The sequence below is a fragment of the Mobula hypostoma genome, chromosome 2, assembly GCF_963921235.1.
Source record: "Mobula hypostoma chromosome 2, sMobHyp1.1, whole genome shotgun sequence".
Lineage (NCBI taxonomy): Eukaryota > Metazoa > Chordata > Chondrichthyes > Myliobatiformes > Myliobatidae > Mobula > Mobula hypostoma.
The window spans coordinates 96,499,964-96,526,509 of record NC_086098.1 but is presented as its reverse complement, the minus strand read 5'-3'; the positions used below and the strand labels follow the sequence as shown (position 1 = coordinate 96,526,509).

The 26,546-nt window shown below is 41.9% G+C and overlaps 1 protein-coding gene and 1 long non-coding RNA gene across 2 annotated transcripts in view; both read left to right on the top strand.

Moving 5' to 3' along the window:
• The first annotated feature begins 5,347 nt into the window (after positions 1-5,347).
• On the top strand, positions 5,348-7,836 carry LOC134359011 (uncharacterized). The gene is made up of 4 exons (XR_010021002.1): positions 5,348-5,372; positions 5,831-5,884; positions 5,981-6,034; positions 7,792-7,836. It is a non-coding gene; the product is annotated as an uncharacterized LOC134359011 (long non-coding RNA).
• A 508-nt stretch (positions 7,837-8,344) lies between these two features.
• Positions 8,345-26,546, top strand: part of col9a1b (collagen, type IX, alpha 1b) — a 68,070-nt gene continuing 49,868 nt past the window's right edge. Inside the window, exons 1-3 of the mRNA XM_063068849.1 lie at positions 8,345-8,359; positions 9,181-9,234; positions 10,654-10,707. Of these exons, the coding sequence (XP_062924919.1) occupies positions 8,345-8,359; positions 9,181-9,234; positions 10,654-10,707 (123 nt within the window). The remainder of the gene's footprint in view (positions 8,360-9,180; positions 9,235-10,653; positions 10,708-26,546) is intronic.

Genomic DNA, 26,546 nt, shown 5'->3' with positions numbered 1-26,546 from the left:
GATCAAAGGTAAAGTCCTCCCCACCATCGAGCGCTTCTAGACAGAGAACTGTCACAGGAAAGCCTCATCCATCAAGGACTCACCCCCTCCCCCAATCCAGGCCAACCTCTCTTCTCACTGCTGCTATCAGGAAGAAGGTACAGAAGTCTCAAGACCCACACCACCAAGTTCAGGAAGTTATTACCCCTCAACCATCAGGCTCCAGAACTAGAGAGGATAACTTCACTCAGCCCAGCACTGAATGTGTTCCCACAACCTATGGACTCAGTGTCAAGGACTCTTCATCTCATGTTCTTGGTATTTCAAAGTTCAAAGTACATTTATTATCAAAGTATGTATACATTCTACAACCTTGAGAGACAGGCAGCCACAAAACAAGAAGCCCAAAAGGACCTATTTAATAAAAAAAGACTGATGAACACCCTGTGTGCATTTATTGCTTATTTATTATTATCATTATTTTCTTTTTGTATTTGCACTATTTATTGTCTTTTGCACATTGATTTTTTGGCCGACCTGTTGGGTGCTGTCTTTCATTGATTCTGTTGTGTTTCTTGTATTTACAGTGAATACCTGCAAAAAATGAATCTCAGTGTTGTGTATGGTGACATATATGTACTTTGCTAATAAATTTACTTTAAACTTTGATAATTTGAAGGAATACATGCTGTAATGATAAATATAGATGCCTTTTCATTGCAATGTTTTGTACAGAGGTGTGACAGTTCTTTTTTCTTCTTCAGGGAGACATTGGGCCACGAGGCCTGCTGGGTGAGCCTGGCCCCAAGGGTGATATGGTAAGTAGTGTGTTGGGTAATGTACAAATGTACATAATTCACAACCACTGATATTGAGATGAGGTCTTGCTTTAAGAGGCTGGTCTGACATGATGATATTGTTACGTAAAGATTTTTAGCACGCTTTTGTCTTTAGGTTTCGGAGTTTAATAAAATGTGTTGTGGGTTTCATTAGACATAAAACGCCTCACTGTTTTATTTGTGAAAGCCTATATTGGTGACCCCAATGTTTTAGGATGATTCCAGGGTTATTTGACATGTCTGCCAATGCAGTTACTTTGAAACTGCCAGAGCTTTGGGAGCAAAATGCAGTTGCTTGATTTGTACAAACGTACAATCTGAGGTCCAGTTCGCTCTGTGAGAAATCACCACCAACAACACCAAATTCTACTACATGGTAGCGTAATTCATCAGTTCCACAGCTTCCAAGAGTTTCCTTGTACACCAGCCTGAGCACTATAAATACCAATCGCTGAAAACCTACTTTTAACAGACTTTTGGGCTAGTGGAGTCTCAGCATGCCAAACAGTTGCTGTCCTTACCTGGTCTCAGTGATGCTAGGACTTCAGGGCTGATGGACCACAGGCTGTCTCTCTTGGGAAATCACCATCCTTATTTTATTTTTAAAGAATTCTTCATGCGGCAAATGCCTGACCAAGTTCACATAGTCCTTGCTTATGCACCTGTGATTGACTAAAGGAGTTTGCTAAGATGGCTGATAGATTACACTCAGCTAGGCAGCAGTGCATCATTCCTCTTCCTTTCTCTACTTCAAGAAGCCCAGTCAGCAAGGCCCCCAACATAAGGATGCCCACGCCTGCGAAACAGCAGGCCGGGCCTGTGCTTTTACCATGTTAGCTTTGTTAGGAATACTAGGAAGTGCTGACTGCTTTGTAGCTTTGATAATGCCAGCCTATTGGGACATCAGAGGCCTGTGAACACCTTGGGTTCCAGCTGCCAGGGAAGTCTACTGTTCATTACAGATAGCCTTTCAGGGCACTGCTTCTTATGTGAAATAGGTGCTCAAGTGAGTGTGCTCCCAGCATCACCTATTGATGAGGAGGCAAACAGCGATAAAATCTCATTGGAAGCCACCAATGGCAGCAAGATCCAGACTTACGGGGCAAGATGGGTGACAATCAGCTTCAATGGGCGATGTTACACATTGGACTTTGTCCTGGCTAAAGTGGCTTGACTTCTGCTCGGTGCAGATTTCCTGTGTGCCCAAGGACTTTTGGTTGGTCTTAAGAACTACTGGCTTGTCGAAGTTGAGGGCTTTGGGTTGTTACCCTGCTCCCCCAGTAAGTTCCCCACAACAACTCAGTCAAATGCATGCACCACCGCATGTGAGTTTACTCAACTGCTGGGCGAATTCCCAAACTTCACCAAGCCCCCATTCTCCACGACAGTCACAAAATAAGGGGTCGAGCACCACATTCCCACAATTGGCCCGCCAGTCCATGCCCGTGTGCGTACACTGGACCCAGAAAAGCTGGCAACCGCGAAGGCTGAGTTTGTCAACATGGAAAGAGCTGACATTGTATACCGGTTGAATAGCCCCGGGCTTCACCCTTCCATATAGTCCCTAAGTCCGATGGTGGTTGCTGCCCATGTGGTGATTACTAATGCCTTAACAAGGCCATCAACCCTTATCATTACCTGGTCCCACACATCCAAAACTTTTCGACATGTTTAGCCGGAAAGTTAATTTTTCCAAAGTCGATAATTAGGGACTACCATCAGGTGCCTGTGTGCATGGAGGACATTCCCAAAACAGTTATGATAACCTCATTTGACCTTTTTGAGTTTCTGCGTATGCCATTTGGACTGGAAAATGCAGCAAGTCTCTCCAATGGCTGATAGACTCTGTATTAAAAGACATAGATTTTCTTTTTGTTTACTTGGATGACATACTTGTCACCGGTATGTCCAAATCCCAACAGTATCTCATTTTTGCACACTTTTCAAGTACTTAGGCTGACATGGGTTCATTATTAATTCTGCTAAATGCCAGTTAGGGTTGTCAAACATTGACTTTTTTGGCCATCACATCTCTGCAGAAGGTGCAAATCCCTCCCATCAAAAGTAACCGCTATTATGGATTTCCCACCACACCCCACTACTAAAAAAAATGACTGGGATTTTTAGGTATGGTGAATTCCTATCGCTGCTTCATTCCATGAGCTACTAAACTTATGCTCCTCCTGTATAGTGCGCTTAAAGGCAATACCCCTAATCTAGTGCTTGACTGGTCAGAGACCTTTCAACCGAAAGCGTCTCCATATGATGCTGTACCTTGTTTTGTTGAATAAAGAAGCTGCTTTGTATCTACTAGTACCTTTCTCTGGTGGCTTCATTAACACAACAACACAACAACACCCATTGTGTCTGCAAACTGGAGACCGACTGTTTTTGACTCCATACATGGCCTCTTGCATCCGGGCCAAAAGACCTCATAGAAACTGGTTGCACTAAAGTTTGTATGGAACAGCCTCAGAAAGGATGTGCATGATTGGACTGCAGCTTGAGTTGAGTGCCAGTGGGCAAAAATTAACCATCATGTTCAGGCACCATTGGCATCTGTTGAGGTCCCTGAGCGACTGTTTGACCATGCCAATGTGGACACAATTGGTCCTCTTTCTCCCTCCTGCAGTTTCATGCAACTGATCCATGGTGGACCATACCACCAGGTGGCCAGAGGTCGTCCCTCTAGCATCGATAACAGCCGCAGACATAGCTCGGGCCTTCATCAGCTTGGTTTGGCACCCCATCGGACATTTCTTCTGACCGAGGTCCCCAGTTCATTTCAGACCTCTGGGCTGTGATGACCCAGAACCTTGGTGTTAGGCTACATCACACCGCGGCGTATCATCCGTAGCCCAATGGCCCATGCGAGCAGTTTCACCGCTTCTTAAAGCCTGAGAGCTTCCCTGACCAATGAGTGTTGGCATGTTCATCCTCCATGGGTCTTGCTGGGGCTCAGAACAGCTCCAAAAGAGGACCTGCAGTCGTCCATGGCTGAGTTGGTGTATGGACAGACGTTACGTGTGCCAGGTGATATCGTTCCTGACACCACGGCTGCCTGGTCAGTCTCTCAACAGCGTTCCACCCTCCTGAGTAAATTCAATTCTTTTTCACCTATTCGGACCTCTCATCATGACATACAACACTCTTGGGTTCCTATTGACCAACAGTCTGCCTAGTTTATTTTCGCCCGGCATAATCCACATCAACATCATCTTAGGCCCCCTTACAATGGCCATTTCATGTTTTGGAACAGGAGGAAAAGAATTTTTATCATAGATGCGAGGGGTAAACCTGAATGTATTTCAGTAGATCACCTTAAACCGGGTTACCAAGATTTGGAATATTGGCATCACTACATACATAACTGTGGGCTTGTCAACGCACCTCTGGATGATCCAGAGGCATTTGCAGTTCCTCCATCCATGGAACACAAGACTCGAGCTCGGCAGCTCATTTGAGTTCCAGACAGGCTCACGATGCCAGTTTTAGTGAATTCTGGGGGTGGGGCCTCTGTAGAGGAACATTACTGGGAGAAATATACATAATTCACAGCCCCTGACATTGAGTTGGAGGTCTCGCTTTAAGAGGCTGGTCTGACGCGATGATGTTGTTATGTAAAGATTTTTAGCACACTTTCGTGTTTACGTTTTGGAATTCAATAAAATGTGTTGTGGGTTTCATTAAACATAGAACGCCTCACTTTGTTTTATTGGCGAAAACCTACAAGTGTACTGTGACTCATTTCTGTTTTTGGACGTGTATGTGTATAAGCTTTGTATATTTGTTTGGACCATACTGTAACTCGTCTGATTGATGAGTATTAATTAAGGAATTTAAACATAGCATCATTTTTGTAACAATCAAAAAATAACAGAAACAAGATGAGTAGAAAAAATACTTGGCTTATTGTTATTAGTTTGTACCCACTACCTGAAAAGTGTGGCCTAGGTCAATCTGATGGCAACTTTCAAAAAGGAATTGGTTAATTACTTCTGGAGTAAAATTTGCCAGTGGATGAATGGAGAGAACTGAGACTAATTTGGATAAATTCCTTCAAAAAGATGGCATAACCATTATAGACTAATTGGCCACTATGCATGATGCAAAATTTTACAATTCATTGTTTATGGGATGTAAAATATGAGTGAAAGTTATCTGTTAAAGATCCCAGACCTTACTCTTAAGTTGTTATCTTGTCTGGTTGATTAAATTTTATGATAAGCTCAGGAGAATTATTTTATGCAAGCCATTTCTGGAAATATGAATATTAAAGTCAGCCTGTTCTGTCTATAGGGAAATCCTACAAGGCTTACTGACAAATTTGTTAATATGTACTTGGTGCATAAAATTATGTACGGCTTAGTCCTGAAGAATGGCCTTGGTCTGAAATGCCGACTGTTTATTCATTTCCATAGATGATGCCTGAACTGCTGTGTTCCTCCAGCATTTTGTGTGTGTTACTTAGTCTATTGTCTCTCTTTATTTTATCTCCAGGGTCGCCCTGGTCCCAGAGGAATTAGAGGTCCTCCAGGATCTAAAGGAGAGTCTGTGAGTATATTTTTTTTCATTTTTTTTACATGGTAGCCATAATATAAAAGTTAAACCTTTTAAGTTCATTGAATTTCTATTGTTATGAAAGTAAAACTTGAACCACAACCATACAAACCGAAACTGGAAATTTTAAATATAAATCGTTAATCTTGCAATCTGAAATAAAAATACTAGCAAAATAATTTCAGGGCCAGACAATAGTATGTGTACAGAGATGGAGTAAGTTAACCTTCTGTTAGAATTGCCAGAAGCATGAGATTAATGTATCTCTCCTCAAGTGTTGTCTATTCGACTGAGTGCGTCCAACAGCTCCTGTTCTTGTGGTTATTGCAAATAGCAATTTCTCCATTGTTTGAACCCATATGTTACTCTCCTGCATTTCTTAACCCACTACAGTGTATTTTTTTGATTATAAGCAAGCATAGTGTTTCAGAAACTTTTACCTTATTCCTTAGGGTTTACCTGGTATTGATGGACGGGATGGTATTCCTGGAATGCCTGGATCAAAGGTAAACCTCAATCACTTTCTAATCTTTGTTTCATCTTGCAATTAGTCATTTAGATTAGTCGCATGTAATTAACCCTTCTGCCTCTGATCTTTCCAGGGTGTAGCTGGCAAGCCGGGTGTTCAAGGTGAAGCAGGACCTCGAGGTCTGCCTGTATGTACAAGTTTTATCTGTACAAAACCATAGGCTGCTAGAGTCATGTTTATTAAAGCAGTCTAATCAGGCAGAGAATTGTTAAGGAAATTACTGGAAGTATTGCATAAGAGGTGGTTGGTGGAGATTTTAAATAGTATGTAGACGGAGATGGGGCTAAGCTGAAAACTCAGCTTCCAAAGGAAGAATGGAGGGAGCTAGGAATCAACAGAGAATGGAGATGAATTGAGACAAGGGCACAAATGGATATGTTTATGAGGATGATGATATTCCCAGACACGGAGAATCATTACAGGAACTGTAGGTCTGCCTGGACAGCTGAGCAGGACCAGTATTGAATTGGTGGTATAGGTCTCAGGAGAACAACTACAAAACTATGGAAAATTGAAGTCTGTGGATGACAAAGTCAGAAATCAAGTTTTCACTTGTGTGAGAAGGAGATTGTGATATCTTAGGTGTGGTTGTAAGGAATTTCTCTGGTATGGCCTCGTGCTCAGCATGGTTGAGGGATGCTGCTGTCATCTGTTATTAGGCTCTTTGTGAGATCAGCAGCAAATTGTGGAGTTTCTGATAGTCGAGGCACACAATGGCCTGTTCTGATGATGGTGTTGGGGTTGGGCTGGCTATTTTGCTGCTGGCCAGTGAGACCTTACAATATGAGAGAATAAAAAATGTTGAGAAAACAGTGAAAGCATTACTGTGGCGAGGCAGGGGGAATGTAAGGCTGGCTCTGTAAAGATATACCAAGACAGAGAGTAAATGGAGGAAGATGGTATGTTGGAAAATGTTGAAGTGAATGGAGACAAAGCAATTCACACCCAGTCACACAGAATCCCAAGTGCCTTTTACTTGGCTTGTCTCAGTATTTCAGATTGAAAAGTTTCAATAAGGAAGTATTGAACATAGAAATTGGTAGGGAAAAGGGCACTCCAGAACCTAAAGAAGAGGAAATTAGAGGTGGACAGGTACTTTGGGGGAAAAAAAACAGAGGACAAACATTTGAGAATAGAGAATAGAAACATTTGGAAACTTTGTCTTGCATTTTTACTAAAAGATAAGGAATGTCACAATTCCTTTTGCAGACAAAAACAATAATATTTCCTACATTATTTTTGTCAATAAAAATTATTTATGCTGTTAAAGTAGCAGATCAAAATACACCTACTGTGAAACAGAAATTAGTGTAAGACAAAAGTAAGGAGATATAAGACAGTGAATTCTGCAGAATGTAGAATTAAGCTAAATACAACCGAATCAAAGGAATACTTGTGTTGCTTCATGGTTATGAAGGTTCTCAACATATACAAGCAGATGGCATTCCAATTTTTCCAATAACTATATAAAATATTATTATATAATTATTTGTGTTCCCTTTTATTTGAATAAATTAATTCCTTTAGCAATTACATTCAGGGCACTAAACATGGCTGGCCAGTAGCATTATGGGAAGTAAACGTTAATCTTTCAGGTGACCACTGTGAGGATATGCAATGCTCACAGGTTACACTAACTAGGAAATCTGACGTCCAGAGCATCTGATTGTCTATGCAAATGAAAAAAGTTTAAAACTATCTTATGACTAACACTTTCTTAAACTGGTTCTAGCTGAGATTGGTACTCCTACTTGAAATATCCATTTGGCTGGAGTTGGGAATCAACTGTACAATGATTTATATTTAATACAATATTTAATCAATAAGGTGTTGTGACATTTAAGGAAGATTTTTTTTGTTGTTAAACATACTTTTATTTTCTAGGGTTTGCCCGGATCCCCAGGACTTCCAGGTGTAATTGGAGCAAAGGTATGAAATTCTTCTCTTTCTAAATATCTCTGCAATGCTGAAATAATTCAAATTTTCAATTAACTGCGTATTCCAATTCTTAATTTATTATTTCTGATGTATAGAATAACCAATTTTAGGAAAAGGGAAGTAGACCGGAGTAGTATGAAAAATTCTAAGCTACTCAATTTAAAAATATGATATTGAAATTTAGGGTAAATCCATTGTTTCTGTATCCCCATTATTTGATATGCTTTGACAGCACAGAACTAATTCGCACTCTGTGGGTACTTTATTAATTGTGACTGCAATTTTATTGCTTTTAATGTATTTTTGAATGGTATTTTACCAGCATTCTGCACTTACATCTTCATTTTTGTATGAGATATTCTGAGCAGAATAGAAATCAATTCAAGTAAATTTATTAAAAACTGCCAGAATACACAAATGATTGTAGGTTTAGTGGCGAGGCTGACGATCCGTTGGACAAAGTATTATGGAGAAGATGGAACAGAATGGTTCCTAATCAATGAGCATCAAAAAGGTATCTGAGATAAAGATTAAAGATTAAAATGTAGCTTTATTTGTCACACATACATCAAAACATACAGTGAAATGCATCATTTGTGTCAAATAAAATCAGCAAGGATTTTGCTGGGCAGCCCGCAAGTATCACCAAGCTTTGGGTACCAACATATCATGCCCACAACTTACTAACCCTAACCTGTAAGTCTTTGGAATGTGGGATGAAACAGAACGTCTAGTTACAGGGAGGACATACAAACTCCTTACAGGTGGCACTGGGAATCATACCCCAATCTTAAAGCCAGTGCTGTAAAGCATTGTGCTAACCGCTACAATAGATGTGTAACAGCTGCAATATTATAGCTAGATAATTTAGAATTTTCCATGATTTGCTTTCATACAAAAGAAGAAACTTTTCAGTCCCCTGCTTTAGAATATCATATGCGTTAACATCTGTTACAGCTCAGATTATGGAAGGCCTGTGACAGGAGTGACTTGAAGACAGCATTAGTCAGAGTGAAAGCTGTACAGAGCGAATAATCTTCATTCATTCCAGGTTTACTTGGGTTTGAAATAAACTGGAAGAATAGCAAGTCACAAAGTCACAAAGCTCAGTTAATTAAATATGCTTACAATTTCAAATTCTTTGGAGAAATGATGAACTAGTTCTTTTGTGAGATAATGAGTGAAAAAAATTGTTAATTTCTTCTAAATTAAAATATTGTTCACACTGAACAAAAGGATAATACTTTTACCATTACTATATGTTGTATGCTTATTTGCAATCATTTTAAGCAACCTTTTCTCTTACTTGTTTTGATTGTTCTTGTTTTGTGACAGGGTAATCAAGGTCCACCTGGTTTGGTTGGTGCAATGGGATCACCTGGTAAACCTGTGAGTTAGTTTTGAATTCTATTAATATGGACCCATGTTTAACATTTAATGTATAATATTCATAATTTATTTCAAATATCTTGTTTCTATTTAATTCATGGACAAGTCTACTGTTGTTGATATATTTTTTGTTTGGAAATACTTCATGTCTTCAGAGTTAACCATATCAATGTGAGAATTTTAAGGATAACTGGAACATTCAATAAATAGCAAGCTTGTAATGACAGCATATCACAAGAATATTTCTATCCGAACAGTGAGTTTTATATTTTGCTTTTCTTGGAACCATTAGGTCATCCAGTTAGTTAAGGATGACATAAAATAGGAGCTACATGTTGTCCATTTGAGCTATGTGCCAGTTACTGGAATCCTATTCCCAGCCATTTGGAAGGTTGCCAAATCACTTTCCATCTTTAATTGACAAGATTAGATTTCTCAAATTAGCTTTCCACCGTTGTCACACAATAATCATTATGCATTACAAGGCATCATAAATGTGAATGTCAACTTGTGGTTCACATGGTCACATGCCTGACTGTTGGCTAGTAGGCTCCTCAACTGGCAACTTCCTCTGAAGTTCATTATTGCAGGTGATATGTTATTTGTAAGGTAATGTAAGCTCAAGTTGGAAAGATGTAATAACTGTTTCTGTTGGCTCCAACTTGCCTAACTTTCATCAATAATTTCCTTTCTTTACTCAGAGTCTTGCCATACAATCCATATCTTCCATGTCAACTCTATAAATATGCCCTGGCTTCTTTTCATCAGTGGACTGTCGTTAGTTCAGTGCCCAACCAGTGACCAATTGGATGGAACTCTGCTCACATTTTAGTTTCCAGAGATCAGAGAACTGTATGCTACAAATGTCCAAGTTGCATTCATCTTGCAGGCTCACATTCGAGGAAATGCTGTTTGGGAAAGCTGCTACAGGACACATACCAACATTAAGAGATAAGAACATTTTCGAAAAAACATGATCCTCATATCCATATCGAAATGACAAAAACCTCAAACTTTTGTCACTGTAAAACAAAACCTGAACAACTGTCAATGTGAGGAGTTCATTACCCACATGAAAATTCTGCCACTCTATATCTCTTAGTTGTCTCCATATCTTTTCTTATTCTTTTCTGTTTATGTTCATCAAACTGTACCCTAAAGGTATTGAAACTATCAACTTTAAATTCATTTCACAATGGAGATCTCAACCACCGGAGAAAGGAAACCTTTTTCATCTGATCATTCTGGATTAGGTTTATGCCAACAGTGAAAATTACTGTTAGACCCAGTGTAAGATTCAACTCCACATCCAATTTGAGCATTGATCTACAGTGATAATACACTTTTGTTGTAGGCCAAACTATAGTGAGACATGATCTGGAAATTAAGCTGTCTTTTTCTTTGATATAATTATGACAGGGTGAGCAGGGTCCTCGAGGTGACTCAGGAGAACCTGGCCTTATCGGTCCTCCAGTAAGTAGTTCATCATTTAACTGTCTTTTAACCAATCTGCCAGAACTAACCAAATTTAATGTAATGGTGCATGTCTTGTATTTGGTTCTTCAGAGTTAGTATAATGAACTTGTAGTTGGTAGTCACCAAACCATTCTTTGTGGTTATTGCCAAGGAGCAACTTAATTGCATATTTGAATCCATGTATACAATATTTTGAATTGGGTGTTGAACTGGAGATCGTTGAGAGCCGCACAATCATCAATTGATAGAAAATAACCGTATCATACACCTGCAGTGGCATGCAAAAGTTTGGGCACCCTGGTCAAAATTTCTGTTAACGTGAATAGTTAAGTGAGCAAAAGATGAACTGATCTCCAAAAGTCATAAAGTTAAAGATGAAATATTCTTTTCAACATTTTAAGCAAGATTAGTGTATTACTTTTGTTTTGTACAATTTTAAGAGGAAAAAAAGGAAAGGAGCACCATGCAAAAGTTTGGGCACCCTAAGAGATTTGAGCTCTCAGATAACTTTTACCAAGGTCTCAGACCTTAATTAGCTTGCTAGGGCTATGGCTTGTTCACAATCATTGTTTGGAAAGTCCAGGTTTGCAAATTTCAAAGCTTTATAAATATCCTGACTCCTCAAACTTTGTCAGCAACTATAGGCTCATCAAAGCAGCTGCCTGGCAGTCTGAAAATTAAAATAATTGATGTCCACAAAGCAGGAGAAGGCTATAAGAAGATAGCAAAGTGTTTTCAGGTAGCCGTTTCCTCAGTTCGTAATGTAATGAAGAAATGGCAGTTAACAGGAATGGTGGAGGTCAAGTTGAGGTCTGGAAAACCAAGAAAACTTTCTGAGAGAACTGCTCAAAGGATTGCTAGAAAGGCAAATCAAAATCCCCGTTTGCAAAAGACCTTCAGGAAGATTTAGCAGATCTGTAGTGGTGATGCACTGTTCTACTGTGCAGTGACACCTGCACAAATATGACCTTCACGGAAGAGTCATCAGAAGAAAACCTTTCCTGTGTCCTCACCACAAAATTCAGTGTCGGGAGTTTGCAAAGGAACATCTAAACAAGCCTGATGCATTTTGGAAACAAGTCCTATGGACTGATGAAGTTAAAATAGAACTTTTTGGCTGCAATGAGCAAAGGTATGTTTGGAGAAAAAAGCGTGCAGAATTTCATGAAAAAACACCACTCCAACTGTTAAGCATGGGGTTGGATCGATCATGCCTTGGGCTTGTGTTGCAGCCAGTGGCATGGGGAACATTTCACTGGTAGAGGGAAGAATGAATTCAATTAAATACCAGCAAATTCTGGAAGCAAACATCACACTGCGGTAAAAAAGCTGAAGATGAAAAGAGGATGGCTTCTACAACAGGATAATGATCCTAAACACACCTCAAAATCCACAGTGGACTACCTCAAGAGGCGCAAGCTGAAGGCTTTGCCATGGCCCTCACAGTCCTCTGACCTGAATGTCATCGAGAATCTGTGGATAGACCTCAAAAGAGCAGTGCATGCAAAATGGCCCAAGAATCTCACAGAATTAGAAGCCTTTTGCAAGGAAGAATGGGCAAAGATCCCCCAAACGAGAATTGAAAGACTCTTAGCTGGCTACAGAAAGCATTTACAAGCTGTGATACTTGCCAAAGGGGTTGTTACTAGGTACTGACCATGCAAGGTGCCCAAACTTTTGCTTCGGGCCCTTTTCCTTTTTTGTTATTTTGAAACGTAAAAGATAGAAATAAAAAAGTAATCTTGCTTAAAATATTAAAGAAATGTGTCATCTTTAACTTTATGCCTTTTGGAAATCAGGTCATCTTTTACTTGCATAGCTATTCACAGTAACAGAAATTTTGACCGGGGTGCACACCACTGTAACTGTAATTGTGCAAATTATTAAATATTACCAAACCATAGTGACATTTTGTACAGAGTGAACATTGTTAAAGTAACCTAAGCTAACAATTTAATATTCAACACTTCCTGTAATTGTGTGAGAAATATGGAACAGCTTTAAAGCTACCTTCAAGAATAAAAATACCAAGAATACTTCTCGAGACTGGTTATCACTTAGGCACTGTAGGACGTATTTTAGTATAAGATCTTGGTCAAAGAATTAGATTTTATGGAAAGTATTAAATGCGGACAGAGACGAACTAAGGGTTAGGGAGGAAACTTCAAACTTTAATGCACAGATAGTCGTCAGTTTTGAATTTTCTTCACTAACTCTCCATTATCTTTTATCACGTTCCTTAAAACTTAACACTGACCATGGGGACGTTCAGGAAACTAGAATAAGGGAAGTTTAACCTGAGCACCAGAAGGATGTTTTTCTAAAGTGATCCTTTTGAAAAAAGGATCTTGGCTTTCCTGGCATATGTAACAAATAAACTGTTCTCGGGCTTACAGCTGGGTACAGGTATTGATTTCAACCAACTTTTCGATGACAAGCTCTGCCATCTTCATGAGGGATGATGCCTGGACATGACAAGTTCGGTGGTATTTATACTCCCATTGTCCATCCCTCCTGATTGGTTATTTCTCATTTAATCAAGTTTCTGCTGTCCCACCCTCTTTACAATTGAATTCCAGGATCTCAGGAGGTGTATCCGTTTGAGTTACCCAGAGAAATCGGTGGTAGCAGAACATTGCATTTGCAATGGCCACAGGATTGACTTTGACAGCACAAAACTACTGTCCCACGCCAATGGATTTTGGGACTGCCTGGTGAAGGAAGCCATTGTAATAAAACTTGAGGAAAAAAGTTTTAACATAGATGAAGATCTTGCTATAAGTAAGAACTGGAATTTGGTTGTAAACAAGGTGGGACAGCAGAAACCTGATTGGGATGACTAACAAATTAGGAAGGATGGAAGAAGGGGGTATAAATACCATTTGGCTGGCATCCCCGATGAAGGTGGTAGAGTTAGTCAACGAAACAATACCTGTACCCGGCTGGAAGCCTAAGACGAGTTTATTCGTGGTACTTTGTAAATTTCCTTCAATGTTCTTTGTTGGATCACAGATAACATATTTGGCTAGACTTTGTATATTCACACTCCTTGTGGAGAGTTTCAAACAACCGGAGCATGAAAGATGGAACATAGAATATCATAACACAGTACAGGCCCTTTCGACCCACAATACTGTGTTGACCTTTTAACCTACTCAAAGGTTTCAAAGGTTCAAAGATATACATTTAATGTCAGAGAAATATATGCAATATACATCCTGAAATTTCTTTTCTTCGCAACCACCCACGAAAACAGTGGAGTGCCCCAAAGAATGAATGATAGTTAAATGTTTCAACCCCGACGTTCCCCCACTCACACATAAGCAGCAGCAGAGCAACAACACCCCCCCACCTCCACTGGCAAAAACGCATTGGCACCCCCCTCCCCAAGTAAAAGGCTAGCTCTCTCCTGAATAAGAGAAAAAGAGGTGTCCTCGGTTTCACAGTGAGAGGGGAGACATAACAAACAACTGGCTGATTTACAATGTTAAAAGTCTGTTGCGTCATTTCTTCCGAGCTCTGTGCCAAAGAACTTGGGTCTCTGGGCACACAGCCAGCAGCCAGCTTACTGCTTACGATCTTCCATCTCCCACGACACACCAATTTCCTGTGGCAGCACCAACCTTGAGTCAACCCACCTACAGAGCCACGAAATCCTGGAACCCTGAAGGCGTACTAGTCTTCTTGGTTGCGTCCTTGGCATATCGAATAGCGGCCGGTCATGAGACCCCGAGAGCGGGTCCCATTCCTGCAAAGAACCTAAATCAGCATGTAACTCCAAGTCAGGGTCTTTAAAATAGAGATATTAAAGATAGAAATGGAGTTGTTTCTGAAGATGCACAATGTAGTTGGTTTGGGATTACAGGATAGTGGTGATGATAAACGGAATATCTTTGTAAGGTTTTCATGATTATTAGCTCTATTTTTTTTATGAACTCTGCTGTACAAGTATCTGAATTGGGAGCTCAGAAGAGTTAAAACTACCACAGAGGAATGGTTTGTGCTGTTCTTCAGTCATCATACCTTGTAATGTATATACTGTACTGTTGAAAAGCCTTAGGCACATGTAAAAAAAATCTGTAAAGCGAAGATGCTTTTAAAAATAATGAAATGGAAACTTTCTAAATATCAAAAAAAAAACTATAAAGAGCAGTAAAAAGTAAAAAACTAAATCAAATCAGTATTTGGTGTGACTGTATTAATATTCTTAGGTGTCCATAAGACCATAAGACAAAGGAGCAGAAGTAGGCCATTCGGCCCATCGAGTCTGCTCCGCCATTTTATCATGAGCTGATCCATTCTCCTATTTAGTCCCACTCCCCCGCCTTCTCACCATAACCTTTGATGCCCTGGCTACTCAGATACCTATCAATCTCTGCCTTAAATACACCCAATGACTTGGCCTCCACTGCTGCCTGTGGCAACAAATTCCATAGATTCACCACCCTCTGACGAAAAAAATTTCTTCACATTTCTGTTCTGAATGGGCGCCCTTCAATCCTTAAGTCATGCCCTCTCGTACTAGACTCCCCCATCATGGGAAACAACTTTGCCACATCCACTCTGTCCATGCCTTTCAGCATTCGAAATGTTTCTATGAGGTCTCCCCTCATTCTTCTAAACGCCAAGGAATACAGTCCAAGAGCAGACAAACGTTCCTCATATGTTAACCCTCTCATTCCCAGAATCATTCCAGTGAATCTTCTCTGTACCCTCTCTAATGTCAGCACATCCTTTCTTAAATAAGGAGACCAAAACTTCCCTCAGTACTCCAAGTGAGGTCTCACCAGCACCTTTTAGAGCCTCAACGTCACATCCCTGCTCCTATACTCTATTCCTCTAGAAATGAATGCCAACATTGCATTCGCCTTCTTCACTACTGACTCAATCTGGAGGTTAACTTTAAGGGTATCCTGTACGAGGACTCCCAAGTCCCATTGCATCTCAGAACTTTGAATTCTTTCCCCATTTAAATAATAGTCTACCCGTTTATTTTTTCTGCCAAAGTGCATAACCATACACTTTCCAACATTGTACTTCATTTGCCACTTCTCTGCCCATTCGTCCAATCTATCCAAGTCGCTCTGCAGACTCTCTGTTTCCTCAGCACTACTGGCCCCTCCACCTATCTTCGTATCGTCAGCAAACTTAGCCACAAAGCCATCTATTCCATAATCCAAATCGTTGATGTACAATGTAAAAAGAAGCGGCCCCAACACAGACCCCTGTGGAACACCACTGGTAACTGGCAGCCAACCAAAATAGGATCCCTTTATTCCCACTCGCTGTTCCCTGCCAATCAGCCAACGCTCTATCCACGTATGTAACTTTCCCGTAATTCCATGGGCTCTTACCTTGTTAAGTACCCTCATGTGTGGCACCATGTCAAAGGCCTTCTGAAAATCCAAATATACAATATCCACTGCATCTCCCTTGTCTAGCCTACTGGTAATTTCCTCAAAAAATTGTAATAGGTTTGTCAGGCAGGATTTTCCTTTAAGGAATCCATGCTGAGTTCTGCCTATCTTGTCATATGCCTCCAGGTACTCTGTAATCTCATCCTTGACAATCGACTCCAACAACTTCCCAACCACCGATGTCAAGCTAACAGGTCTATAATTTCCTTTTTGCTTCCTTGCCCCCTTCTTAAATAGTGGAGTGACATTTGCAATCTTCCAGTCTTCCGGAACCATGCCAGAATCTATTGACTTTTGGAAGATCATTGCTAATGCCTCCGCAATCTCCACAGCTATTTCCTTCAGAACACGCGGGTGCATTCCATCTGGTCCGGGAGATTTATCTACCTTTAGACTATTCAGCTTCCTGAGTACTTTCTCTGTCGTAATTGTTACTGCGCACACGTCTCTTCCCTGCCACCCTCGAGTGTCCGGTATACTGTTGATGTCTTCCTCAGTGAAGACTGATGCAAAATACTCGTTCAGTTCCTCTGCCACCTCCTTATCTTCCATTACAATTTCTCCAGCATCATTTTCTATCGGTCCTATATCTACTCTCACCTGTCTTTTACTCTTTATATACTTGAAAAAGCTTTTAGTATTCTCTTTGATATTATTTGCTAGATTCCTTTCATAGTTAATCTTTTCTCTCTTAATGACCTTCTTGGTTTCCTTTTGTAAGGTTTTAAAAACTTCCCAATCCTCTGTCTTTCCACTAATATTTGCTTCCTTGTATGCCCTCTCCTTTGCTTTAACTTTGGCTTTGACTTCTCTTGTCAACCATCGTTGCATCCTTTTCCCACTGGAAAATTTCTTCTTTTTTGGAATATGCCTGTCTTTCACCTTCCTCATTTCTTGCATAAACTCCAGCCACTGCTGCTCTGCTGTCTTTCCCGCCAGTGTCCCTTTCCAGTCAACTTTGGCCAGTTCCTCTCTTATGCCACTGTAATTTCCTTTACTCCACTGAAATACCGACACATCAGATTTCGGCTTCTCTTTTTCTAATTTCACAGTGAACTCAAATCATGTTATGATCACTGCCTCCTAAGGGTTCCTTCACCTCAATCTCTCTAATCACCTCTGGTTCATTACAGAATACCCAATCCAGTACAGCCGACCCCCTAGTGGGCTCAACAACAAGCTGTTCTAAAAAGCCATCTCGCAGACATTCTACAAATTCTCTCTCTTGAGATCCAGTGCTGACCTGATTTTCCCAATCTACTTGCATGTTAAAATCCCCCACAATTATCATAACACTGCCCTTCTGACAAGCCTTTTCTATTTCCAGTTGTAATTTGTAGTCCACATCCCTGCAGCTGTTTGGAGGCTTATAAATAACTGCCATCAGGGTCCTTTTACCGCTGCTATTTCTTAGCTCAACCCATAAAGATTCTGCACCCTTCGATCTTTTATCACCTCTTTCTAATGATTTAATATCTTTTCTTACCAATAAAGCCACGCTTCCCCCTCTGCCTACCTTCCTATCCTTCCGATACACCGTGTATCCTTGGACGTTCAGCTCCCAGAGACATGCATCCTTCAGCCAGGTCTCAGTGATGGCCACAATATCATACCTGCCAATCTGTAGCTGTACAACAAGATCATCCACCTTATTCCTTATGCTGCGTGCATTTAAGTACAACACCCTAAGGCCAGTATTTGATACTTTTTCGCTTTGATTTCACTGCAACTTTATTGCACTGCAACTCATCCCAATGGCTACAAGTTTGCCCCATCACCTGCCTGTCTTTCCTGACATCTTTACTGCTCACTATCTTAGATTTATTTCTGTTTTCCCCTTCCTCCGCTCTATCATTCCGGTTCCCATCCCCCTGCCAAATTAGTTTAAACCCTCCCTAACAGCTCTATTAAACTTTCCCGCCAGGATTTTGGTCCCCTTCGGGTTCAGGTGTAACCTGTCCTTTTTGAACAGGTCATACTTCCCCCAGAAGAGATCCCAATTATCCAAGAATCGGAAGCCCTGCCCCCTACACCAGTCTCTCAGCCATGCATTCATCTGTCTGATCCGACTATTCTTGCCCTCACTAGCACGTGGCACAGGTAGCAGTCCCGAGATTACTACCCTGGAGGTCCTGCTTCTCAGCTTCCTTCCTAACTCCAGGAAATTTCTCTTCAGGACCTCCTCCTTTGTCCTATCTATGTCATTGGTACCAACATGTACCAAGACAACTGGCTGCTCACCCTCCCCCTTCAGAATATTCAGGACCCGATCCGAGACATCTCGTACCCTGGCACCTAGGAGGCAACACACCATGCAGGTATCTCTATCAGGCTCACAGAATCTCCTGTCTGTTCCCCTGACTATGGAATCCCCTACGACTACCGCATTCCTTTTCTCCCTCCTTCCCTCCTGCACAACAGCACCAGGCTCAGTGCCAGAGACCCGTCACTGTGGGCGTCCCCTGTCAGGTCATCTCCCTCAACAGCATCCAGAACAAGATATTTGTTGCTGAGGGGGACAGCCACAGGTGTGCTCTCCACTATCCGGGCATTTCCCTTCCCTTTCCTGACAATCACCCAGTTTTCTGACCCCTGTAGCCTAGGGATGACCACCTCCCTGTAGCTCCTGTCTATCACCTCTTCACTTTCCCTGACAAGCAGTAGGTCATCGAGCTGCAGCTCCAGATCCCTAACACGGTCTCTGAGGAGCTGCATCTCGGTGCACCTGGCGCAGATGTGGCCATCAGGGAGGCTGGAGGTCTCCCAGGATTCCCACATCTGACACCCTGAACAAAGCACTAACCCTGCAGGCATGCTATCTAATTCTACAGGAATGAAACAGGAAAAATAAGTCTACTCACCCACTTACCTCGCCAAACAGACGAACTTCTTAAACCGTTGCTCGTACCGTTAGCTGTGAGAGCCCCGCTGTTCCTGTCTGTCCGGGCCGATTCGCGAAAGGGGCGGGGGGGGGGGAGCAGTTGGTGCCGTGCAGTTTTATAAGAAAATCGGCTGGTAGGTTGTTCCAAGCATCTTGGGAAACTTGTCACAGTTCTTCTGCAGACTTTGGCTGCCTCGTTTGCTTCTGTTTCTCCAGGTAATCCCAGACAGCCTCAATGATGTTGAGATCAGGCCACTATAGAGGTCATACCATCTAAAACTGTATATCAAAAAAACTAGGACTTTGCACAGTACTGTATCAGAGCCATTCTTGAAGTCAGATGTGCCAGGATCTGACTGCCAGCTCGCTCATGAATTCCATATTGCAAAACATCAGCATAGATGTCATGAATAAGCTTTCCAAGGACTGAATAGAAGGCTGGAGCACAAAACATACTGAGTTGCTTAGCTTTGGCTGGCATAAATTGGTCAACCCCAGATATTTAAATGGGGTTGCTGACATTTATTACACTTGATGTTTATAGTTAGTTTTTATCAAGCAAATTTAAAATGCATTTTTGTAAATTAATTTTACTATTAGAATTTTCAAAATCTATTTGAACTGTACCTGATATTTCTTTGATCATGTGAAACATTCAAAAACAGTTCAAAGGCCTTTGAAAGCAGAGTAGAACATTGTTTTATACAGATGAACATGAGAAATAGGAGCAGAACTCAGCCTTGTACATGCTTTACCTTGTAGTGAGATCAAGGCTATTCTGATCTTAGCCTCAGCAACATTATCCTGGCTGATTTTCATAATGCCTCACTTTCATAATAAATTTGATTCTGGCATGGTGCCGGAGGACTAGAAAATGGCAAACGTCATCCCAGTTAGGCTAGTTAGCCTGAACTAGTGGTTAGGAAAGTGTTGGAATCCATTATTAAGGATGAGGTTTCGGGGTACTAAGAGACTGATGATAAATAAGTCAAAGTCCAGATGGTTTCTCTAAATTGAAATCTTGCCTGACTAATCTGTTAGAATTCTACAAGGGAGTCTTCCACCTCTGCAGGAGCTAGTCTCCGCGACCTCTCTCTAGAAGGGGTGTCCTCGGTCACCCGGATAGTGTGACGAGAGCTCTTGGAACAACCCACATCAAATTCATCAGTGGAAAAGACACCTTCCAGCTTCAACATCTTCTCTACCAACCTCCTCTTCTGATTACATGCCGCAGGAACTGGGGAGTCACCGAAGTTGAATTACTCAGCAGTCAACTTTCCCCCTTTTTCCAATAATTTCTCCCCGGCTTGTCTCAGAGGGACACTGGACATTACTGTCACCGGGAAAAGATTCACTAGGGGCATCCCCCGCTAGAAGGTGACCTTCCTCTTTGTAGTGTTCCTGACAATCACTGCCATCCTGCTTGCCTGTACAAATGAGGATCTCTGTAGCTCGGGCCTCACCAGTACCCCAGCAGGAAATCCCAACTCCCCCTCGTGGTCTTCCGGAGCATCCACAAAGAGGGCCTCACCCTCAGGTACTCCAGAAAATTTGGGGGTCCTCAACATTCTCGCTACTTCCCCAGGCTGTACCACCATTGGCTTTAACTGGGTGAACCACACAGTCCCTCATCTAAATTCGGTATCCAGCCCAACGCAGCCATACACTTCCTCAAAAGCAGCTCGAAACACTGGGTACACGGTAATGTTCCCAGAAAGCTCTCACCAGCCTTCTCCTCGCAGGACCCCTTGAGTCTCTGCACAAGAGGGGTGTTGGTCCCCACCAGAATTGAAATGCCGCCCTTCTCAATGGGGTCCAGACAAACCAGCACTATTGTATCAAGGACCTCAGACACTCCCGCATCGACCTCCGAGAACTCCAGCTTCACTGGCAAATAACCATCATACGGATAACTACCAGCACTAAGCCCCCACATCTCCTGTGCCCTGAATGGGGTCAATGGTAAATGCTTCAGATACTGGTACAACAACGTGACCTGTGACCCGGTGTCGAGTATGGCTTTAGCATAAATCCTTCTATCTGTAGTGACACACTGGAGCATGGTCCCACTAAGCCTTTAGGAATAGGGCCTTTTGCTTTCAGGGGTCCCTTGGTATATCGTTGGGAATGTGTTCCCCCAGAGACTCCAGGTGATTCCCTCACTGGGTCTCCCCTTAAGTTTTCCCCATGACTCTCTCTAGTTACCCAGGGGCTCACTCTCTTTCTTGCGTGACACCTGCTGCCAGTAGCCCTCTGCATAGTTTTTCCCCTTAAGAGATGAGAACCCCCCACCACATCAGCTCCATATGAGGGTAATAGTCAAGACATCTCAGTTCTCAACTCTGCCACAATCTCCTCTACTGCTCCCCAGGGTAGGCTATCTGTGGTCACTTCACTGCAGGGGACCACTACCGAGGACTGTACCCTGCTGACGGAGGCCTCCTGCGCCTCTGACGCATTCTCCTCCTCTCGTACCTCTCCAATCAGGTCAACAAAAGGGCGGGGGGGGGCGCGTCTTACAAGACTGTCTGAGACTCCAAGCAATCAGGTCCTGGGACTGGATGCCCTTGGCTCTCTGGTCCATTCTTAACTGATCCACCTCAGCCGCCTGTATGACCCCTCTGTGCCACAAGCAATTTAGCTGCCTCTCTAGCCCAAAAATGTAAGCAGAAAGCTCCTCCCTCTTCTCCTGACGCATGTTCTGAAACTCTGTCATGAGCTCCATTGGGCTTCCTGTTTGGCCAAAAGAGCTTTCCAGTGCTCGCATGTAATCGCTCATGGTTGCTAGGGGATACTGCAACCTGACGGCTCTCACGTCAGCAGCCCGCCCTCTCAAACTCTCAACCAATCTCTGTAGCTTTATGTCATCAGAGCACTGCCACTCATCTAACAACCGAGGGATCTGCTCCGCCCAAGTCTCATACTCCTCTTCCCCTTTAGGAGTGAGCATTATTCCAGCGAATAGGTGGAACCTACTATAGCTGAGACTTTGAACCTGGGCATTTTTCCATTTATTCGCCAGAGTGGTAAGCATGGATACCAACCCAGAATTCTCACTCTCCCCTGGGGGACGGGGACTAATTAGACATTCCAAATCCGACCACTCCTTCCCCTCACTCCTCAGAAATGATCGAATCCTGCCTTTGAAACCTCCGGCCCCAGCTCCAGGAAACTCGACGTGATTCGGCCCACTCCGCCACCACTATGTCAGCGCTGGTCTGCATTAAAATGAGAGCTGTGCCCACCATTTTATCAAACCTCCACCCACAATCACAACTTTAAACAGTACTTAAGTCTAATTAGCTTAACTTAACTTTTAACCCCTTCACCTTCCACATTTCTACGTCATTCCTTTAGAAAAGAAAGCCTGCATTTTGTTTGCTTTACCATTTACTTGCAGTACCTGCAAGCAAACTTTCTGGACTAGAAGTAGATTGTATAGATTTCCTTGCCATTTTGTCTCTCCCCATAATCTTCCTTCTGGCAAGCAGAAGAGGTACTAAACCTGCCTATTCACTTCCTCGCTCACCTCCATTCAGGGCACCAAACAGGTGTGGCAACTCTTCACCTGCAAATCTGTTGAAGTCATCTACAGTACCTATTGCTCCCGATGCAGCCTCCGCTATATTGGTGAGACCAGATGTAGATTGGTAGGCGTCTTTGTTGAGCACTTTCGCTCCATCTGCCAAGCAGGATTTCTTGGCAGTTAACCATTTTAATTCCAATTTCCTTTCCCATTTTGACCTATCAGTCCATACCTTCCTCTTTGAACCATTCTCATGTTGGAGGAGCAACATCTCACATTCCATCCAGGTAGACTTCAAACTGATGGCATAAATATCGATTTCTGTAACTTCCACTAATCTTTTTTCCTCTTCTTTCATTCCCCACTCTGGCCCCCTTACCTCTTCTCCACACCTGCCCGTTACATTCCCTTGGTGCCCCACCTCCTTCCCTTTCTTCCATTGTTCACTCTCCTCTCTGACCAAATTCCTTCTTCCTTCAGCCTTAACCTTCATCCCCCACTTCCCCAGCCACCTGGCTTCACCTGTTCACCCTGCCCTCCCCCTACCTTCTTATTCTGACATCTTCCCCGTTCCTGTCCAGTCCTGATGAAGGGTTTTCGCCCAAGGTGTTGACTATTGTTTACTTCCATGGGTGCTGCCTGACCTGCTGAGCTCCTCCAGCAATTAGTGTGTGTTGTTATGTAGAGTCTAGTTGTTCTTTTTTTAAAACACCATTGTGTCTATTTTCAGTTTTAATTGGAATAAGTTACATTGGAAGATTGGACTCAACGTTTCTATGAACTTTTAAGTTCAAACCTTGCATTTTCTTCATGCTACTTGTAAACTATATGGCATCATTATTCATATTGTTATGTAACCGGCAACAATGAATATCAATCAAAAATGAGACAAGTTATATAAAAACAATCAAACATTTATTAAACACGGATAAACGATAAAAAAAACAAACAAAAACCTTAACCGGAAGTTAACTGCTATGCAGCTGTTCAACAAATCGTCACTCGGCACTGGTTCTTAAAGCGGTAAATGCGAATACCGTTCTTAAAGCAGTAAAGTCAGATATAGTTCTTAAAATGGTTAATTCGAAAGTCCAACAGATTTATACGTTCAATTGGGAGAGACTTCTCTGGAGAAGGATTTCTTCATAGACGCGACTTTCCTGCTGGTTCTGTCCAAAGGATTCATGATGCAGGAAATAAGCAGTTTAAAACAACTGACCTTAAATTCTACTACAGAGCAAATCCCGCACGAACGCCTTTCTCTTTTGGCAAGAGTTATCTTCGATGCAGGCCACTACTCCTTCAACAAAGACTCAATAAGGTCGATCCTTTGTTAAACTGCCTAACAAAACCGACTCCTCTCAATCCTTCGGGTCCTGTACTTCGATGAAGTCTTCACTCTCCCGTCCCACTGCTGGAATAAGGTACGTCAACACATCTAGCAAAAATTGCCAATCCAGCACTATTGTACCTTGCAACAGAATGCAACACTCTGTTTTAAAAATGAAACTGTGTCATAAAAACAAATACGCAACAGAAATGGAGGCACAGTACGTTCTAGCTGGAAAACTAAAAACTAACTGGGTCATCTGGTGTCTTCCCTTATATACCCGTGGTGCACATGTCATCACGTGACCTCACATCGGCGGGAAAATTACATCAGGTGACCTCCAAAAGACCATTACATCATTCTCACTCAAAAAATCACAGATCTCCTTGAGGTATGTAGCAATATAATATCCATTGTTGTCATAAATTAGGGCAGAAAGTCAAAAATTTCACACCCTGCCTTTGTGGAACAATCTCAACAGAAACAAACATTGTGCTGGTTTGTTCCTTTCACTACTTTTTTAAAGAGACCCTCTGCTAACATCAGGAAATATGATTGCAGGCCCCTAAGGCACCTTCCAGAGAACCCAGAATGTGCCTTTTCCAAAATTTGGGTGCTAAGATACTCATTCCATGGGTGCCTCACTGATGATGCCGTTGGCTAGGCTCCCTTATAGGTGTCAGATAAATAGAAGAGTAGATTATGAAAAGGACAGGGAGAGGCCATAAAATTATATGGGTTGGTTAAACAAGTTGGTAAAGATATAACAAACGGAGTAAAATGTGGAAAAACTGCCCATTTTGGCAGGTTAGTGAAAGCAAGAAATATATGGTTTAAATGGTGAGAGATTACAGAACTTTGAGATTTGGAAGGATCTGGATTTGATCCCTAATGCATGATTTATAGTTACATGTAGGAGCAAAAATAATTAGGAGAGCTAACAGAATGTTATTGTTTATTGCAAAGGGAATCTGACACAAAGTACATAAATTATGCTTCAGTTATATAGGACATTGATGGGACCTGAAATACTGTCTGCAACGTTAGCCCTTTTATTTAAGGAAGGATGAGATAAGATAAGACAAAACCTTATTTATCCTGAGGAAGATTATTGTTGCAAGGTTGCTTAGTCAGAAATATATACTTCAAAATACAAAAGGTAAGCATTAAGGTATGAAAAAGAATATAAAATGTGCATTAGAAAGTTACTGTGCAAAACCGAGATGTGCAATGAAACCATATACTTGTATACACAAGGAGGAGGAGTTGTAGAGTCTTATCGCCACCGGGAGAAAGGATCTCCTGTGGCGTTCAGTGCTGCACCTCAGTGGAATCAGTCTGTTACTAAAGGTGCTCCTCTGTTTGTCCAGTATGTTATGGAGGACGTGAGAGGAATTGTCCATAATGCTCCGTAGATTCTGCAGCATCCTCCTCTCAGACATAACCACTAGGGAGTTCAGTTCCACCCCCAGCCTTCAACAGAACCAGCCTTCCTGTTGAGCGTATCGATCTTCTTGGCATCAGCTGCTCTCACTCTGCTGCCCCAGCAGGTGACAGCGTTGCATAGAATGCTGGCCACCACTGAGTTGTTGAACATCTGCAGACGTTGAATGACTAGAGCCTCCTTAGGAAGTACAGTCAGCTCTGTCCCTTCTTGTACAGAGCACCTGTATTTTTAGCAACTTGATTGGAAACAATTCAGAGACTATTTGCTTGAAAAGGTTTGGTTGTCTTGTGAAGAATATTTGCTGAGGGTAGGCTTGTATGAAATCTGCCAGAGTTTAAAAGAGTGAAAAGGGACTTGATTGAAACCTATGAGATCCTGAGGGGCAACATACATCAAAGTTGCTGGTGAACGCAGCAGGCCAAGCAGCATCTATAGGAAGAGGTGCAGTCGACGTTTCAGGCCGAGACCCTTCGTCAGGAATAACTGAAGGATCCTGAGGGGGTCTTGATTCGATGAATGTTGAGAAGTATCCTGTTGCAAAGGTGATCTAGAATTAGATGTCTTAAATGAAGTGCCATGGGTCATGCACCCAAGATAGAGGTGAGGCAAAAGTTTTTGTTTTGGAGAGTTGTAGGTCTTTAGAACTTTCTTCCTAAGAGGTAATGAACTCAATTTATTTTAATATATTCAAGGCAGAATTGGATATTTTCTTAATTTAAAAAAAGGTTAAAGGTTGCCAAGCGTAGATGGGGATATAGAACTGAGGTAATATACAGATTACATGAACAATATAATTAAATGCTGGAGCAGGCTTGAAAGACCAAGAGGCCTATTCTTGTTTCTAATTTGTGAGTATATGCAAATACTGTAGCAAATAGGAACAGGCGTGGGCCATAAGGTCCCTCGAAACTGCTCCATCTTCAAAAAGATCATGGCTGATCTGGTCTTTTATCTCAATTGCATTTTCCTGCATGATCCCCGTAACTATTGATTCTCCTATAGCCTAACACTATTAATCTTGTTTTTAATTATGTTAAATCTTTTAGCTTCCATATTTCTATGGAGCCAATGATTCCAAGATTTACAGTGATGGACAGGGCTATGTCCACTGCCTTTTGCAGGTTTTTCTGTTCAAGAGCATTGGTATTTCCATACCAGGCCGAGATGCAACCAGTCAGTATACTCTCCCCCATTCATCTAGAAGTTTGTCGAAGTTTTAGATGACATGTTGAATC